At 37.1% G+C, this 17,300-nt stretch overlaps 1 protein-coding gene across 7 annotated transcripts in view; it reads left to right on the top strand.

The window, feature by feature from the left end:
• Positions 1–17,300, top strand: part of NBEAL1 (neurobeachin like 1) — a 93,816-nt gene that overhangs the window by 40,051 nt on the left and 36,465 nt on the right. For all 7 annotated transcript variants that reach the window (XR_012044310.1, XR_012044309.1, XR_012044308.1 and 4 more), the window contains 15 exons: positions 1,088–1,186; positions 1,291–1,871; positions 4,854–4,986; positions 5,612–5,731; positions 7,530–7,833; positions 8,781–8,866; positions 9,308–9,397; positions 12,401–12,569; positions 13,615–13,748; positions 14,152–14,311; positions 14,408–14,510; positions 15,249–15,405; positions 15,997–16,155; positions 16,516–16,675; positions 16,952–17,040. Coding sequence is in view for 4 of the 7 variants with exons in the window: in XM_072874317.1 (XP_072730418.1) it covers positions 1,088–1,186; positions 1,291–1,871; positions 4,854–4,986; positions 5,612–5,731; positions 7,530–7,833; positions 8,781–8,866; positions 9,308–9,397; positions 12,401–12,569; positions 13,615–13,748; positions 14,152–14,311; positions 14,408–14,510; positions 15,249–15,405; positions 15,997–16,155; positions 16,516–16,675; positions 16,952–17,040 (2,544 nt within the window). In the remaining 3 variants the exon portion in view is untranslated. The remainder of the gene's footprint in view (positions 1–1,087; positions 1,187–1,290; positions 1,872–4,853; positions 4,987–5,611; positions 5,732–7,529; positions 7,834–8,780; positions 8,867–9,307; positions 9,398–12,400; positions 12,570–13,614; positions 13,749–14,151; positions 14,312–14,407; positions 14,511–15,248; positions 15,406–15,996; positions 16,156–16,515; positions 16,676–16,951; positions 17,041–17,300) is intronic.

Raw genomic sequence — 17,300 nt, forward strand, 5'->3', positions numbered from 1 at the left:
GATAAATTGATAGGTTGTGGTTAGTTTGTGAATCTGACTGGAAGCTAAGCCCGCAGAAAAAAAGTGTGTGTATTCTTAGATTGTTGAGTTCGTTAGATTCACCCCGTGGTTGAATGACTCCCTAGTCTTGGCACAGGGAAGGGGATGTGGCTGCACAGTGGAGGCTAAAGGAAGAGTGGAAGTCATGATTTGGTTGCTACTTTCAGTATAGTCTGAGTGAGAAATGGCAGGGTCAGTTATGCTCCTCCAGAGCATTACTCAGAGTGCTTATTTCTCCACTGACTCTGGAAAGTCTGGGAAGAGATTTATGTTGGAGGTGGGGACTGGCTGTGATTCACAAAGGGTCTGTAAGTTTTTCAATTGTACTTCCACTGCAACGTATGTATTTTTTCTTTCTGTATTTACTTAAGCAGTCATCTCACTGCTGCTGACAGATTAATCCTTTAAAAAAAAAAAAAAGTCTTAATTTCAGTGCAGAATACAGCTGGGAGAAGAGTATCCATTCTGTATGATTTGTTGGCTGTTTACTAACTAAACCATAAATGGATGCTACAGTTTGGATTTTGCTGCTTTTTTTTTTTTCCCTTCATGTAAAATCAATTAATTTTCAGAAAAACTTTATTGGAACACTTTTCTAATTTTTGAAGTGTTTAGGATGGGTGGTTTTTAATCAAGCTGGTCTAGGAAAATCTTTCATTCAAAAATTAATATGTGAATACTTCTAATTCTCAATGTAATCATTTCATGCTATAGTTTGCATTAAAAAATGAAGTTATTAATATTTTGTGATAGAATTAACGTTTTTATTATACCAAAGCAATTATATTCTTGTATAGGTAACTATTAAAATATAACTTTATCTTTTATTTGTTTATCTGCATGCTGCAGTGCGATCCGTCTCATCTGTAGCATGCTAGAGATAGCACAATGGACATATTATCGAAAAGAGGTTTCTAGCCAGTAAAACATTATTCTTGCATTCTAATTATTTTGTGTCTTAATATTGTATTAAATTAGAACCTGCTGCAGTAGGCGGGCAATTTTTGTCCATTTTATTTGTTAGTGAGACTGGGATTTTTATCCTCAGGAGGTCTTCAAGGAGAGGATTGGTTATGCACACTTATATGAGGTACTAAAATCACTGGGTCAACCCTCACGGGAATTGCTGGAAGAACTCATGAATATGGTGAGATGTGCTTGCTTTGAATGCTAAAATGCTTACATCTTTTCAACAGTACTTCTAACCCTATTTTATTGTATTTCACGTCTGAGTTCTCTGCTGTTTTTCAGGCTGTTGAAGGTGACCACATGGCTGTTGGGATACTAGGCATTAGTAATGTCCAGCCCTTATTGCTGCTTATCCAGTGGCTTCCAGAACTAGAATCACATGACCTGCAGATTTTCATCTCAAATTGGTTGAGACGAATCTGCTGTATTAACAGACAGAGTCGTGCCACGTGTGTCAATGCGAACATGGTCATCCGTATCATTGCGACACTAAATTCCCACTCCGCGCTCCATTGTACTTGTGCAGAGAACCTGATTGCCCTTCTGGGCTCTTTGGGGAGCCAGTCAATGGGCTCAGAAGAACTACTTCAACTAATACGGCTCCTGAGGACTAAGGAACCAAAACAAGCTCACCCTTATGTTGTTCCAGTGATGCGAGCCATTCTAGCAATGGCCCGAAAGCAGGGCATGGCTAGTGCCTTGCAGTATTTCAACTTGTACCACAGCATGGCCGGAATTGCTGTTCCATCAATTCATAAATGGCCAGGCTCTGCATTTTCTTTCAACGCTTGGCTCTGCCTTGACCAAGACCGGGTGGATACTAGCACAACTAGCAAAAGTGGCAAGAGGAAGCAACTCTATAGGTATAGTTACTATAACTACTTCAACAGCACAAATCTAGGTCATCTGTTCCCTGTGGCATATGGTACCCTATGACATATGGTACTTCTGCTTATCTTCATAGAATGGAATATATAGTGCTTAGTTTGTGAAAGGGAGCAGTTTCATCTGTCACCAGAGCCAGGCTGTGTTACAAAAATAAGCATGTAGTTTCTCAGTTATAATGCTTTCTTGTCTACAGTTTCAATATCCATAACTCCCAATTGTGTTAAGGTTCATAGCTTAAACAAACAAAACAACACCAAAAAAACCACCACCACCACCAAAAAAAAACCAAACCAAAAAAACCCCACCCCAAAACAGAGCAGCCTTCCTACTGTTTCCTGCAAAGGTAAAGAAATCTGTTTTCTATGTGAAAGCATAAAGAAAAGGATACATTCATTTGCTTAAATAGTAGACATTGACATGGATGGTTCTTGGTATAATTTAACTTTGAGTACTAACATTCAGCAGCAAACAAAATGCAGAATGGGGAAATACTAGTTGAAGAATCTCTTGCTCCCTTCAGTCCATTTTACTGCACTGCAGTTTCAGGGGAAATGTTGAAGAATGCAATTCTAGTAGTAACAGAATTAGTATTTTCCAAACTCCTCTGTCTTAGAGTGTTCTGTTTATTAATAACCATGGTGGCAGGTGGAGACCCCTTGGATTTCTGTGGCTGCCTTGTGTATTTGTATAGCACAGCCCCGATGAAGAGTGCCACCTGATGAACTGCCACAACACTGTTTCCAGTATTTGTCAGTGTGTCCCACTAAAGGTCTTAAGTAGACTGTAGTTCTAGAAAACAGGGGAGGAATTGCACTACAAAGTGAAAAAGCTGCAATTCGATTTCAATGTGATGCTATTATACCAATAACTGACAGTTTTTCTATCATTTTATGTACAATTTTGAAGACATTTTTCTGGTTTTCGGAAGCTAAGACAGTAGTGTACTGAAATTAATATAAAAAAGAGGAAATGTTTAAAATTCCAGTTTCAGCTTGAATGTTAAGCACACAACAGAATTAAGATCATTAAAAATTGATCTAGCTGCTATGTTTTACAGTGTTTAATTGTAAGACAGCTTACATCTATAGAGATAGTCTATAATAGTCATGCTCTCTGTATGTGTATTTGTGTTTTATATTGATAGATGCAGATACTTGATAGTACAGTAGTTAATGCATCCACTTGGAATAATGGTGCCTAAGGGTGTGTAGCAGGTTTTGATAGCAGTTCACAATTTATATATAGTTTTTTGTATTCAAGTGCTTAAAAAATGAATGGTTTCTCAAGGCAAACCTGTGTGGGCAGGGCTTATTTATAGATAGCTTATTTTCTTCATTATATGAATGAAATAAGATATATAACAATGACTACATTTACATTTTGTACTAAGGTAAGGTTCTTGCTGATAGATAATCACGAGTAAAAAAAAAAAATCATGGATGACACATTGTCTCTTCAAACAGTTTTAATGCAGATTTTTCTATAAAATTAAAGATCAGACTTTCTGCATTTTCTGAAAGAGTTATTCCATGTGTCATTTTGGTCTTTAAAATAAATTAAATCTCTGTATACAACGCTATGATGTGAAACAAGGGCAATGGAGAAAACACATCTACTAACTGTAACAGTAATGTCACAAATCTGCATGCAATATTGGCAGCTTTACCAGGGGCTGATGGACACAATTTAATTGGTAGAAAACAGCACAGGTTGCAGGCCAGTCTCTTCATTACAATATTGTAGCTTCCAGAGACTATAGCAGGCAGGACTTTGTAACAGAACTAGCTTAAGCTGCGTGGGTCGAACTGAAGCATTACTTGTTGGGACAGAGGTTATGTTTTAATGTAAAACATGGATGGCTACAAGCTGCTCTGGGAGCTTGGGTAGGAGGGCTCTACAGAGGGATCTGGACAGGCTGGATCGATGGACCAAGGCCAACTGAGGTTCAACAAGGCTAAGTGTCGGGTCCTGCACTTGGGTCACAACAACCCCATGCAATGCTACAGGCCTGGGGAAGAGTGGCTGGAAAGCTGCCTGGTAGAAAAGGACCTAGGGATGTTAGCTGGCTGAGCCAATCCAATGAGCCAGCAGTGTGCCCAGGTGCCCAAGAAGGCCAATGGCATCCTGGCTTGTATCAAAAATAGTGTGGCCAGCAGGACTAGGGAAGTGATTGTCCCCCTGTACTTGGCACTGGTGAGGCTGCACCTCGAATATTGTGTTCAGTTTTGGGCCCCTCGCTAGAAGAAAGACGTTGAGGTGCTGGAGCATGTCCAGAGAAGGGCAACGAAGCTGGGGAAGGGTCTAGAGCACAACTCTCATGAGGAGCGGCTGAGGGAACTGGGATTGTCTAGTCTGGAGAAAAGGAGGCTGAGGGGAGACCTTATTGCTCTCTACAACTACCTGAAAGGAGGTTGTAGCGAGGTGGGTGTCAGTCTCTTCTCCCAAGTAACAAGCAATAGGACAAGAGGAAATGGCCTCGAGTTTCACCAAGGGAGGTTTAGATTGGATATTAGTAAAAATTTTTTCACTGAAAGGGTTGTCAAGCATTGGAACAGGCTGCCCAGAGAAGTGGTTGAGTCACCATCCCTGGAGGTATTTAAAAGCTGTGTAGATGTGGTGCTTAGGGACATGTTTTAGTGGTGGACTTGGCAGTGCTAGGTTAACAGTTGGACTTGATCTTACAGGTCCTTTCCATTCCAACCTAAATGATTCTGTGATTCTTTCTGGATCACCTTTTGGCCTGTGTGTCCTGTGCCTTGGAGTCCCTTCCTTGAGGCAGTTCTTCATTTTGGTTTGTTTTTTTGGAACAAGAGTAATAGCTAGTCAAATAGTAAACATGGGACCAGCAACAAACAGCTTAAGTGGGTTCTCTCCTTAATAAGTGTACTGTTAGGTGATTTCCAATAGTTTTGAAGAACTCAGTCCTTGATTGTGTGTTTTGTTGTCTTTTTCTGTAGCTTTTTTACAGGAAGTGGTATGGGGTTTGAAGCATTTATTACATACTCTGGGGTATTGGTGGTTGCAGTTTGCACGAAGAGGGAATATGCAACAGTGATGCTGCCTGACCATTGTTTTTTTGACTCTCTCTGGGTAAGACTTGATACTGAAAACACTTTGTTTAGGATAGTACTCTGAGCTTTAGGATAAGCTCAGAAGTCAAAATTAATTTTTTTGGTTGTTTTACAAATGGTGTATTTTATCATATTTAAATAATTCATTGCATAAGAACAGATCTAATCTCAAATAATGCAAGCAATTTCCATGTAGATTAGTGGTTTATTGAGCTAAATTATGCCTATGTTATTAGGTATTTGTTATTGATAAGCTGGTTACAGCATTGTGCTTAGTGATTTTTTTTTAATATGCAGATTTTTTTAAAATATTAAATTGTAACAAGCATAGGTGGCTGTGGTGCTATGTGAATGAATAAAATGTGCTACTGTGTTCTGCCTTGCCCTTTTCTATTCCCATACTTAAGGACTGATGTGCATTGTCATGAAAGAGCTGTATCTCTTTCCCTTCAAAAACCTGTCTACATGTAAACTACTTTAAAACGGAAGCAGCTGATAGTTGGTCTTAACTTCTTGTTGATGCTTTGGATTTATTTTCTTAAGTGGTTTCCTCACCAGATTAGTAGAGATTAAGTTAAATACTTCTATACAGTCATTTCACTGCTTTTTAATAATGACTTAATTATTTTATATTGCTTAACCAGCACAACATAACTATTGTTCACATGCCTGGAAAGAGGCCCTTTGGTCAGAGCCTTGTGTACATCTACGTCAATGGACAGCAGAAGGTCTCTGCCCCACTTCGATTCCCTGCCATGAATGAAGTAAGTTCACCTTCTGAGTCATACTGCTGTCCTGATGAGCTCTCGTAGAACAATGAGAACATAGTTGGCTTTTTTAATTTGGAAATTGTGTAAGAGTTTAAGATAGCTTAGCCTATTGCTAATAAGCTTCTGTTCAACTTTGGACAGTGTCCAGAGTATCAATTTGGAGTATAACTAACCATTAATTAGTGCTTGTTTAGTCATCTCAGTTTAAAAACAAAACACAGATTACCTTGGTTAGATTTGTGGGGTTTTCCCCCACATAATTACCTGAACATACTGACATACTTTATGATGAGTAAATCATAATAAATCACACCTCTGCCAGTAGGATTGGTGTGACAGTACTCAAATGAGGAATATTCCCTGTTGTTTTCAGCAGTAATTATTTTTTACTTGTATTTTCTGTACGTTCCCTTAATTGGTAATATTATACCTGCTTTGTTGGCTGGATGAGCAGTTCACACGCACTTAATCTAACTGTCGTAGTTTAGCCCCAATCAGCAACCAAGCACAACACAGCCACTCACTCACCCTCCCCCTCCAGTGGGATGGGGGAGAGAATCTGAAGACCAAAAGTAAGAAAACTCATGTAATTGTAATGAAAAGGAAATTGTAATGAATTGGAAAATTGTAATGAAAAGGAAAACAATGTGAGAGAGAGAGAGAGAAAGGAACAAAACCCACGAAAAAAACCCCAAGGATGTAACTGCTCACCACCCGCTGACCGATGCCCAGCCAGTCCCCGAGCAGTGATCGCTGCCCCCGGCCAGCTCCCCCCCAGTTTCTATACTGAGCATGACGCCATGTGGTATGGAATAGCCCTCTGGCCAGTTGGGGTCAGCTGTCCTGGCTGTGCCCCCTCCCAGCTTCTTGTGCACCTGGCAGAGCATGGGAAGCTGAAAAGTCCTTAACTAAAACATCAGTGTGTTATCAACATTATTCTCATACTAAATCCAAAACACAGCACTATACCAGCTACGAGAAAGAAAATTAACTCTATCCCAGCTGAAACCAGGACACTAACAATTTCAAATGTGTGCACATTTAGCCTAAAAAAACCACACTAGCCATCAAAATGTGTGTACGTTATGTTTAGTTTTCTTTGTAAGCATTGTCCATTCTTTTTGTGGAAAAAATCCTATTTAAACTGGGCTACAACACTGAACGTTCTTCCCTCTTTTGTAAGTCCTAATTTGATATTTGTTAAATATGTTGAGCAAACACTTAAATTGGACACAATCATAGTAAAATCAGTATAAGACTTAAAAAATTAGAGTAAATGTAAATTCCAGTGTGAGGAAAAAAACTCTGGATTAAAACTCTGAATAAGCACTATAAACATCAAGGTAGCTAAAAGTAGGGTAGGTAAGCTTCCCATGAGAGCATCTATTTGAGTGGAATAACGGATATGAGAAATGTACAGTAGCAGATATCCTGGGCTAGTGTTTTGGATTATAATCCAGAAGAGGAATGTTTGCTAGGGTATCTGGAGCACCATCCTTCCTGGCTTTGCTCCTGCCAAAGGTCACACAACAATTGAGGTGACCAAATTGCTCTTAATTGGAGAAAGGGCACTCTCTGCTGTTGTGGGAACGATATGCTCTTTTTTTTTTTTGGCCTACTGTGCTGGATTGCTTCTTTTCCAGGGCACGCCATAACTTGCTGCTCTTGGTTTAATTTACTTAGTTCCGATTTGCCAGAGATGGTCTTCAGATTTACTTTATAAACTATGAAAAAAGGAGGTTATATTTACAGTATGTGTTTTGTTTTCTTTCTTCCATGTGTGACTCTCCAGTCTTTTACTTCTTGCTGCATTGGTTCAGCTGGTCAAAGAACAACAACTCCTCCTCCATCTCAGATACCAGATCCACCTTTTTCCTCCCCTGTTATGCCCCATCGGACATCACTTGGGGGCATTCTCTCTACAGGAAGTTGGGGTGGGATGCTTGGAAAACCAGAGCTCATCACTAAGATGATCTCAGCGGGGACTCAGGACAGTGAATGGGGATGTCCAACATCTTTGGAGGGCCAACTTGGATCAGTTATCATCTTTCATGAAGCACTGCAACCTCCTCAGGTGAAAGCGTTATATTTAGCAGGTAAGTGGTGAATGTACTGGTTTTAGTGGAATGAAAGGGATGAGTTATGGACAAGACCCCACTGAACTTTGCTCTACACAGACACATAATGAAGAAGTTACAATCCAGAAGAATTGCAGAGCTGATCTAAGTGAGAGTGCCTTATAACAAATAAGCTTAAAATGGAATGATAAGTATTTTACGAAGTTTTATTTAAAATGTTATGTTTGCATAAGCTCATCTATTTATCATATGTACAGACCTGCCAAAATCAAAATGTTAGGTAGTGTTTTCACTTGTAAGTTCTTAATTTTTGCTACTGTTTGCCTCCATGTGAGTTTACAGTTGAGACTTTAAAGTATTGCCCTTGTTTTGAGAGGCCACTTAAAGGTGATTTATGCTTGAGGATTTTTCCACAAGAATCAATTAATAATTACAGGGTAATTTAAAAAAAAATACTCTGATAAGCTGTGTCTTAAAGTTCAAGGTGTTAAGGTATTAAGTTCCATAATGACTTGAGGTTGTTAGAGATCAGCATAAAAATACTTCCACCATTTAAAGGTAATGTTTTGTATTGTTAAACAAAACTATCTTGAAGATTACTCATTTTCTGGACATTTGGGCTTGATGACGGAGAGATTGGTGACAAATATGATAAGTATTTGTAAAGGCAAATATTAGAGCTGTTTGAATGTATAAAAAACCCTTCTTTGTATAGTTTAGCTTTTTATCAAGAATGTATTTCTTTTTAAGCAGACCCTATGGAATGAATGATTTAAGTCATAGAGATTACTTCAAAGCATGCCTCAAATAGGTATGGTTCAGAGTGTCCTATTTGTTGTTGCAACAAAGTATAGTAGTATAAAATTTGTGAAGGTCAACATTAATATCCAGTGGACTCTTAAATATATATAAATATATAATTTTATATATAATGTATATATAATTATATATATTTTTTTTAATAGGTCCAAACTGTTTAACTCCGTGGAAGTCTCAAGAGGCTGAAGTAGCAGATCTCCCCAGTAAGGTGCTGCTTCATTATACACCAAAGGTATGAAACAATACATAATTTCTTTGATTACGCAGTGTGCTGTAATTTCAGAATACGTTCTAGATGGTCTTTTTTTTTGCTTTGCTATTGCTGTTTTGTAGAACAGGTGAGCATGCCATCTTTATGCTGTGGTTATTATGGCGGTTATGATGTGGTTATTATTAACTGTGGTTATACAGTTCTTAAACTGTAGTCTTGTGCAGAGATAGTAGGTTTTGTTCTTGTTTGGCAAAAGGGCAGAATTACCTTGCATAATTGTGAGTATCAAATCTAAGATAACATGTGATGTTCCAGGGGTTCCAAATTGTTTAAATACTTTAATATCAACACGATGACACTAACTTCCTGAAACACATTATGCATCATTCAGAAATCTTATGTGTTCAAGGATCTGTAACTTGTTTCCTAAATGATATTGTAGCCTCTTCATTTGTTTAACAGGCCTGCAGAAACCCAATTTGTCTTGACCTGTCTGCAAATCTTTTACATGGAAGACTAACTGGAAACAAAGTAGTGAACTGGGACATCAAGGTAAATGCATACTGAAGAAGCAGAACCTGATGTAAATATGACAGTGGTTGCATATGTTCCTCTAACTTTTGCAGTGGCGGAAGTTATTACCATAATGCAAATGACATTTAGCAGATACAGGATGTTTTTGTAATGAGAATTAATGGGTTAATGCTGTAGCTGGAATAGTATTAAATTACATTTATTGAGAACTTACAAGGGCTACTGGTCTTAATGGCATAGATAATGCATTAAGGTATTTTGTGGTAGCTGACTACTCTTCATAATCTGTTCAGTGTATGTTGTGTATTGAAAGTGTTTTATCATCTCTAGGGGATTCCGTCATGGTTTTCTTGCAGTCTTAAACTCTGAATTAGATTAAGATTAGTAGGGTTAAGTTAACACTTGTGACTTTCGCTGTATTAGCCATATAAAAAAATATTGAATTGCAGACTAACTTCAGCAGAAAACAAGGTGTGGAGTTAAAATATTACAAGAATCTAGCATTTTTTAAAGAGATAAGTTAATCTAGTTATTTTATTTACTTTTTGGTTTGGGGTTTGCAGGACTAGGTGATCTCACAGTCCAAAAGCCTCACTTCAGAGAAAACACTAAATATTCACTAAAGTCTTATACCTTATTCTGTCTCTGCTATACACTAATTGTCCAATATTTTTTCCTTATTGTTGGATACATTGGGATATCTAATTCTTACAGGCTATGCAAATCATCTTTGTTTAACTTTTGCTAGCGGTTGTAACCACAGCACTACTGTTATGTTAGTACTGGAACTTAAAATTTAACGTTTTCTGCCTAAACCTGTTTCTAGTCTTCTGCTCAAACATTCTTTTGTAGCAAAACTGTCCTATATTTTGGTTTTTGGTTTTTGTTTTCTTAACCTACACATAGGGTCGTTATGTCCTTCTGGTTAATGAGTTAATTTCTTAGTCTTATGCCACTGACAGTTCAGATCTGACCTTATACTGTAGAATTAAAACTCACAATTTTGTCAACTCAACACTGCCAAGGAGATTTAGTATTAGTGGTTTAGACTTTCTTGGTGCTCCACAAACAGAATACCATTTAGGCAAGTTACATGTCTATTAGATGTCTTCTGTGTAAGATAGCAAATAGTCTTCTGCTAGCTAGTTCATGGAGAGGAGGAGGAAACCATGAAATGCACACCAGCTTAATAAATACCTTTTGTGTACCTGTCTGCTTATTTGTTCCCTGATCACTAACACGTACTAATATCAAAAATCAAAGTCAGACTTAGCTCTGTGTATGAGGAAATAAAGTTATTTGCAGCATCAGAGTTTGATGCAGAAACAGTGACATAAGTAAGGATTTATTTATTTTAAATTTAGATAAAATACATCCCATTCTGTTTTATAGGCAGATTCTTTGATTAAGGGCTCTTATCTTTGAGAAAAAATAAAATCCGAAGTCTGAGTGTAGAAAACTTGTCAGTAGAATATCACATCTTTTTTTGTCTTGAGGAAAAATGTATGAACATTTTTTGTACATTTCATACACAAACAGGCTGCTTTTTTTTTTTTAAGAACAGTGAGCAATCAACTATACTAGCAAACTAATTAGTAAGGAAATATTGTTGGAGCTACACGGTGCATATGCTGACTTGTGGAGATTAATGTTAAGAAAATTCAGACACTTGCTAGTTAATTTTGCAATGATATAAATAGTTAGAAAATACTGCAATTTGTTCTGTTCACCCAGTAGTGGGAAGAGGGGTGGGTGAGGAGTGTTTATATCTCTAGCTTTATGAGAAAGCAGATTATGAGTACAAGTTTTAGGAGAATCGTTCCTTAACAAACATGATAGGGTTTAGCACCCTCTTGAGGACTAAAGTGAGGAAAAAATGCAAGAGCTGATCAGGAGCTCATGAGGAGATAGGTGCAGCCTAGATGGAGCTACAGTTACTGCTGTCTTGTGGTTCAGACAAATTCTGTTTTTCAAGTTGATTTCTGTTTCCAAAAACTGCAGGTCTGTGGTGCCTCTTGTTTTGCTCAACAAGCACAGAAATCTTCATCCATGAGATAAATTTTGCAGATTTAAAAAGCTTCCTTAATTGTTCAGTTTTGTTAAATTCACCTTAATAAACATGGGCTGGAGAGTGGGCATCATAAAGACACATGGAGCAAGGTAACAACTGAAAAAGTAGAAAATGATGGAGAAGAAAAGGATGATTTTCTCCACTTCTCCCCAACATTTCTGACTAGGAAGGGAGAGTGATATCCTACGTTAATAGACTGGCTTACAGGATGTTGGGTTTTTTTGGCTGTTAAAATTTTACTACACAATAGTTTTCATTGGACTAAGCTGGGCAATTGAATAGATGTCTCTGACTAGCTTGCTGAGACCCTGATTTTCTAAGTGGCATTGTGAATTGCTTCTAGAAATCTTGTGATTTGAATATGTTATACCTTACCATAAGAAGCATTGTTTGAAGTCTCATGCTATCCCTGCTTGTGAGGAGGGGGGAAAAAGAGGGAATTAGGACACTTGAATTTTAAAATAGAGGCTTGGAATTCAGGTATGTATAAAGTTACTTTTAAAAAAAAAAATAAAATTTTATTATTTTTTAACTGCCTGAAGTTGAAATCTTGCAGGAATATGATTAAAGCACAGGTGTGTATAATCTTTTCTTACTGCTTGCTGCAAGTAGCTTAGAAATCAGAAAAATGTTTTTCCTGTTTTTCAAATATATTTAGCAGAAGATTCTAAGAGTTGTATCCTTCAGTTTCCTGTGTTTATGTAGGGGGAGGAGGAAGGAAGTGTAAAAATGCACTTTCAAAACAAGGCATGTGTGTAATTGCAGTTTCTAAAACTCAGGCAACTCTGTTGTTAAACACAGTGTTTTAAACTACTTTCAAAGTGGCATGAGGAACATTCTCATTAATTTGTGAGTACGTAAGGTTCCTTGTATTTGGAATAAATTTCTGTTATGTAGTTCAGGGGATTTTATTTATGGTGATGTTTTTCCTGCTTTTTCTCTTGATTTAGGATATGATCAACTGTATTGGTGGAGTAAATGTGCTGTTTCCATTGCTGGAGCAGATCAGTTTTCTTGGTGGACAGATGCCTGAGAAGTCTGAAGGGGAAACTCTACCTCCAGAACTAGTTACTCCTGTAGAGGGAGACTGGGTGGTGTTGTCATCCACAAAGGCGTCAGGTAGGAAAGTACAGTTAAACTGAAATAATTTTTAAGCTTGATTTTAAAAGTCTTCCTATGAATGACAGAAAGTCATTTTATTATGTGCTGGCTTTTCCAGAGTACCTATGTAAAGCTGAAAGGCTCTTTCTGTACCTAGATATCTGATGTGGATACTGAATACCAGGAGTTCAGCACTCTGTAAAATTAACTTACTAACATATTTAAAATATAGCTGTATTTAATAGCATTATTTTTCTATTCATGGTTTACTATTACAGTAGTGTAAAAGTATGCAGTTTTTAAATTTCTATTCTGAAAAGTTTGTTCTGATTATTTTGAGAAATCATGTTTGATGCAAAGCCTACTAATATCAATAGGAGGAGCATTCTTACAACTTGTGGCTGTCTGACACAGCACTCACGAAGACTTTGCAGCATCAGAACTTTAGCAAAACTTCTGTTTTCTTAGGAAAATGTTCAGACTCCTACCTCTTCCACACACAGTCAGATTTTAGTATTAAAATAAAAAAAAAAATTGAAAGGAAGCTTTAAGAATAGATTTTTTTAAAAAACTGTGCTAATATTGTGAACTTTGATCTTAACAGAAACCACTGGGAAATCAGACCTTGCAAGGGAAAACGTCTTTTTTTTCAAATATGAAATGGTGGAGTAAAGTAAAAAAATACATCTTTTTTTGGTCTCAATTTTTTGCATATCATGGCTAGAAAGCGTCAGTTTGCAACTACAGAGGGAGAATAACTGCAGCATGTGTAAAAGATTGTAACTGAAAGAGAAGTTTGTCTGTAACCTACAGCCAGATGGATGAAGCAACTGAAGTGAGGGCTGGGGTTGCTTTGTTCTGGAGCAACATGGAATGGCTATGACTCTGCACTGGAAAAAAATCTAAAGACAGCCTACAGCTAGGGAACAAACAGAAAAGGAGTTGAGAAGTTCAGGAAATAGTGAGGAATATGAACACTCGATTTTACTTCTTCCCCTCTACTTTTATGCAGTGGTCCAACAATAAACCATGAGGCTTTTGCTACTGTCGTTCTGTTTTGCAGAAGCACGCCTGGAGAAGAACATTGTTGCAACTTTCATCTTGATGATAAAACACTTTATTCAGAGACACCATGTTAATCAAGAAAATCTCATTCACTCCCATGGAGTTGCCACCCTAGGAGCCTTGTTACAGAAGGTGAGCAAATTTGAGAAACATCCTTTAGTAATGAATGTTATGGATGAGGTCCTGATTACTTTGAAACATTCTTAGTTTGGCCAGGATGCGAGGGTCTTCAAAGGTCTCCTTAGTACATGCTTTTCTTTCTCATGTTTCTGAAAACAAGAAGGTGTGAGGAGTTGGTCTTGATCTGCAAAGTGAAACTCAATGTTTTGTCTTTTTTTCATGTTCTGCTTTTTTTGTTATAGATGCTGTGTTGTATGATTCTTCAAACTAGATTGGTTTTGTGTTTCTTGTATTGCTTTAATGGAAGCAGACGTTGCTGTAGAAGATAAAAGAATGTCAAAATTTGATTTTTAAAAATGAAGTTTATTAGGATATTCAGTATTTTGACTGCTAACACCTGTTGCTGTTTTGAAAGGTGCCAAGCAACTTAATGGATGTGAATGTACTGATGGCTGTACAGTTGTTGATAGAACAAGTCTCAGTAGAAAAGAACATGCAGCTTTTGCAACAGATGTATCAACACTTACTTTTTGACTTCAGTATCTGGAACAGTGGGGACTTCCCGTTCAGAATTGGTGAGTGCTTGCACTTTGGCAACTGCGCAAAGACACAGTGCTATTTACTTGACATAAATCTTTACCTAGGTTCTAAGAGAAAACTTTATATTCTAGGGCATATACAATATCTTTCTACAATCATCAAAGACAGCAGAAGACTCTTCAGAAAGAAATATGGTGTGCAGTTTCTTCTAGACACACTCAGGATTTATTATGGGTATGAGTTTTACCTCTCCTAACTCCTCCTCATTTATTGTATGTGGCTATTGTTCCCCCCCCCATCCTAGTGAAAAAATTAATTAATAAAACTGCAGCTTGGCTTTTGGCAGTTGATTTCATTTTCAAAATAACATTAACTTTTTTTCCATTTGACTTGCTACTTTTCCTTTAGTTTTTATTGTAGGATTATATAAAATTTATGTCAATGATACTAGAAATGCTAAGAAAAGTCATTAAAATTACAAAATTGAAGGACTTGTTATTGGCAATGCAAATTAAGTCTTAGATCATTACCATTATGAAAAGAGAGGGTGTTTATCATTTTAAGCTATTTTGTTCTTTTATATCCGTGTAGAATTTGAAGTAGGACTTTTTTAGGAATTTAAAATTTTAGCTTTCAGTCTTGGTGATATATGTCTGCTTATGAATATAGTTATGTCATTGAGGAAGATTCACTAGAGACCTTGCTCTTTCTTTTAGAGGGTGGGAGGAGGGAACCTGAAATCCTGACCTGTATCCGGATCAGTAAAGTGTACATTTCAGGGCTTTTACAGACTTTGTAAGTCAGATCTACTATTGCTTATTACTATTCAGTTGCCTTACTTCAGTAAAAATTCATAGCTTGTGCCATGATATCTGTATAGATAAAAAAATTACAGAACTAGCACAATCAAATTGCTATTACTGAGTCATGAAGAACTTCCTTAGGTTGCTTTTCCTGTCTGTTGGTGTATAGGAGTGGCTGTAAAGGCTGTGATTTGGCTCCTGATGACCTGAGAACAATACGGACATCTCTCTATGGACTGATCAAATATTTCCTGAGCAAAGGTGGAACACATGAAGAAATACAGAGCATCGTAGGATACATAGCTGCCACCAGTGAAGAGGAGCAGGTATCCAATATGGCATAAATCAATAATTTAAACTGTACAAGTTTTGTTTTTGTGACTTGTGTGCTTAAAAGAGAGGGGAACAAAAAAGAAAAAGACCACAACCAAAGTGTTACTTAATGCATGGTTCTGTTTAGATGTAGCTGAGGCAGGCTATAGAAGCACACTGGAAACTTGACAAAGTGCTCTGCAGGTGGCCATATTTTTACTGTTGGTTTGTTTTTTTTTTTTCCCCCTGAAGAGGGCAGAAAGCACATAACGTGTAATACTGACATTAGAAAAGTTCTCTTAGTTTATGAAACCAAATGAATTGGACTTCAACTGATCAGAAGTTGTAATGATGTGGTTTCTATTTTGTAGACATCAACAGAACTTGAACTTGCTTTGTAGCTCTAATTACAGTTTGATATGGTGTTCTATATATAGGAAAAATGTATCAAAAAAATCTAATTTTAAATGCAGTAATATTGAGCAGACAAAATGTCTATTTTATAACAAGCAAAGGATAAAATTTACAAGCCAAGAAAATTTTCCCCGAACAGAGCATGAAGTCTGAATGAACTGTGGATTAATTTAGTTGTCTTAACTTTGTAGCTCTGTGGAATTCTGGATGTTCTCTTCAGCCTACTGCATTCCAGCCCAGCCCCAGACCAGCTTTTTTTATTGCTTTTTGAACCAGGGAATGCTGATATTCTTTACGCTCTGTTATTGCATCAAAGATACTCTGACAGGCTTAGAGAACTTGTTTTCAAGGTAATGAATTGAATTATATGTTCTTAAAGTAATCAGTTGAACATAAATTTGTATTTTTCAATGATCTGACTGCAGAAGTGTATGCAATTGCAAAGGTACTAATCATCCAAGTTTTAATTTTTTCTTCTCTCTATGTTAGATGTTATTGTTTACTGCCAGTCACAATGAAATTAGTGTTCTCTTGAAGTAAAGTATTGGGATCTCAAAAAAAAAAAAAAAAAAGAGTCCATGTTGTTTGAGTTAGCTTACAAAGTAAACTTTAAAAACAGTGGACCAGCATGTTATGTCATACACAATTAAGTTTAAGAGGTCTGGATGCTCCATTGTGTTTATTTTGCATTTGCATGTACTTTCTTGCAGATTGTGGAAGAGATGCTGAAATGTACTAAAGTTTATGAACGTAGTAAACACCGTATGAGACTCAGAGAAGTGGGATACTCTGGACTGGGGCTGCTTCTGAATGAATCGCCAGTTACTGTTTCTCTTATTAAAAACCTTCTTAACCAAGTTCTGTATGCAGGTATTTGGCAAGTGTTGTGTATACCATTAGTAAACTCCTGCTGCTCAGAGGCAAACATATTTGGTTTTTTGTTCAGGAAGGCCAGAGCTGTTACCTTACAGAGCTGTTCTATTTGAAGTTCCCATTAGTTTCAGCTAATGTTTTCTTAGTTCCCTGAAGTTTGTTCCCTTTACTACCCCGGTTGTAGAGGTGACCTCCAAGACAATTTTAAATGGTTAGTTGTTACATTCTCTTGCATGATATTGTTTGTGTTTGTTTTTTCTTTCTCCCCTGCAGATCCTGCTGTGAATTATAAAGATCTCATAGCTGTAGTGCATCTGGCTCATAGATCAGATATAAACATGAGAGTGGTTATCTGTAGAAAGGTTAGTTGTCGTCTTTAAAACGGGAATACTGTCCTTTAAGCCCATAAGCTCTACAGTGTGATATCTTAATTATATATTTGAGACAGTGGCAGTATTTGTTGCTACTGCTTTCTTTAGCAATGATTTATGTTAAAAATGAAGCCCATCTGTCACTTAGTGTTGAATTTTGTGTATTCAAGTCCTTTTAAAACCAAAACAAAAAGCAAAGCCTCTATCATGATTCTCAAATAGCTTGTATTTTCTACAGGTTAGAGATAGTA

The sequence above is a fragment of the Ciconia boyciana genome, chromosome 10 (genome assembly GCF_034638445.1).
Source record: "Ciconia boyciana chromosome 10, ASM3463844v1, whole genome shotgun sequence".
Lineage (NCBI taxonomy): Eukaryota > Metazoa > Chordata > Aves > Ciconiiformes > Ciconiidae > Ciconia > Ciconia boyciana.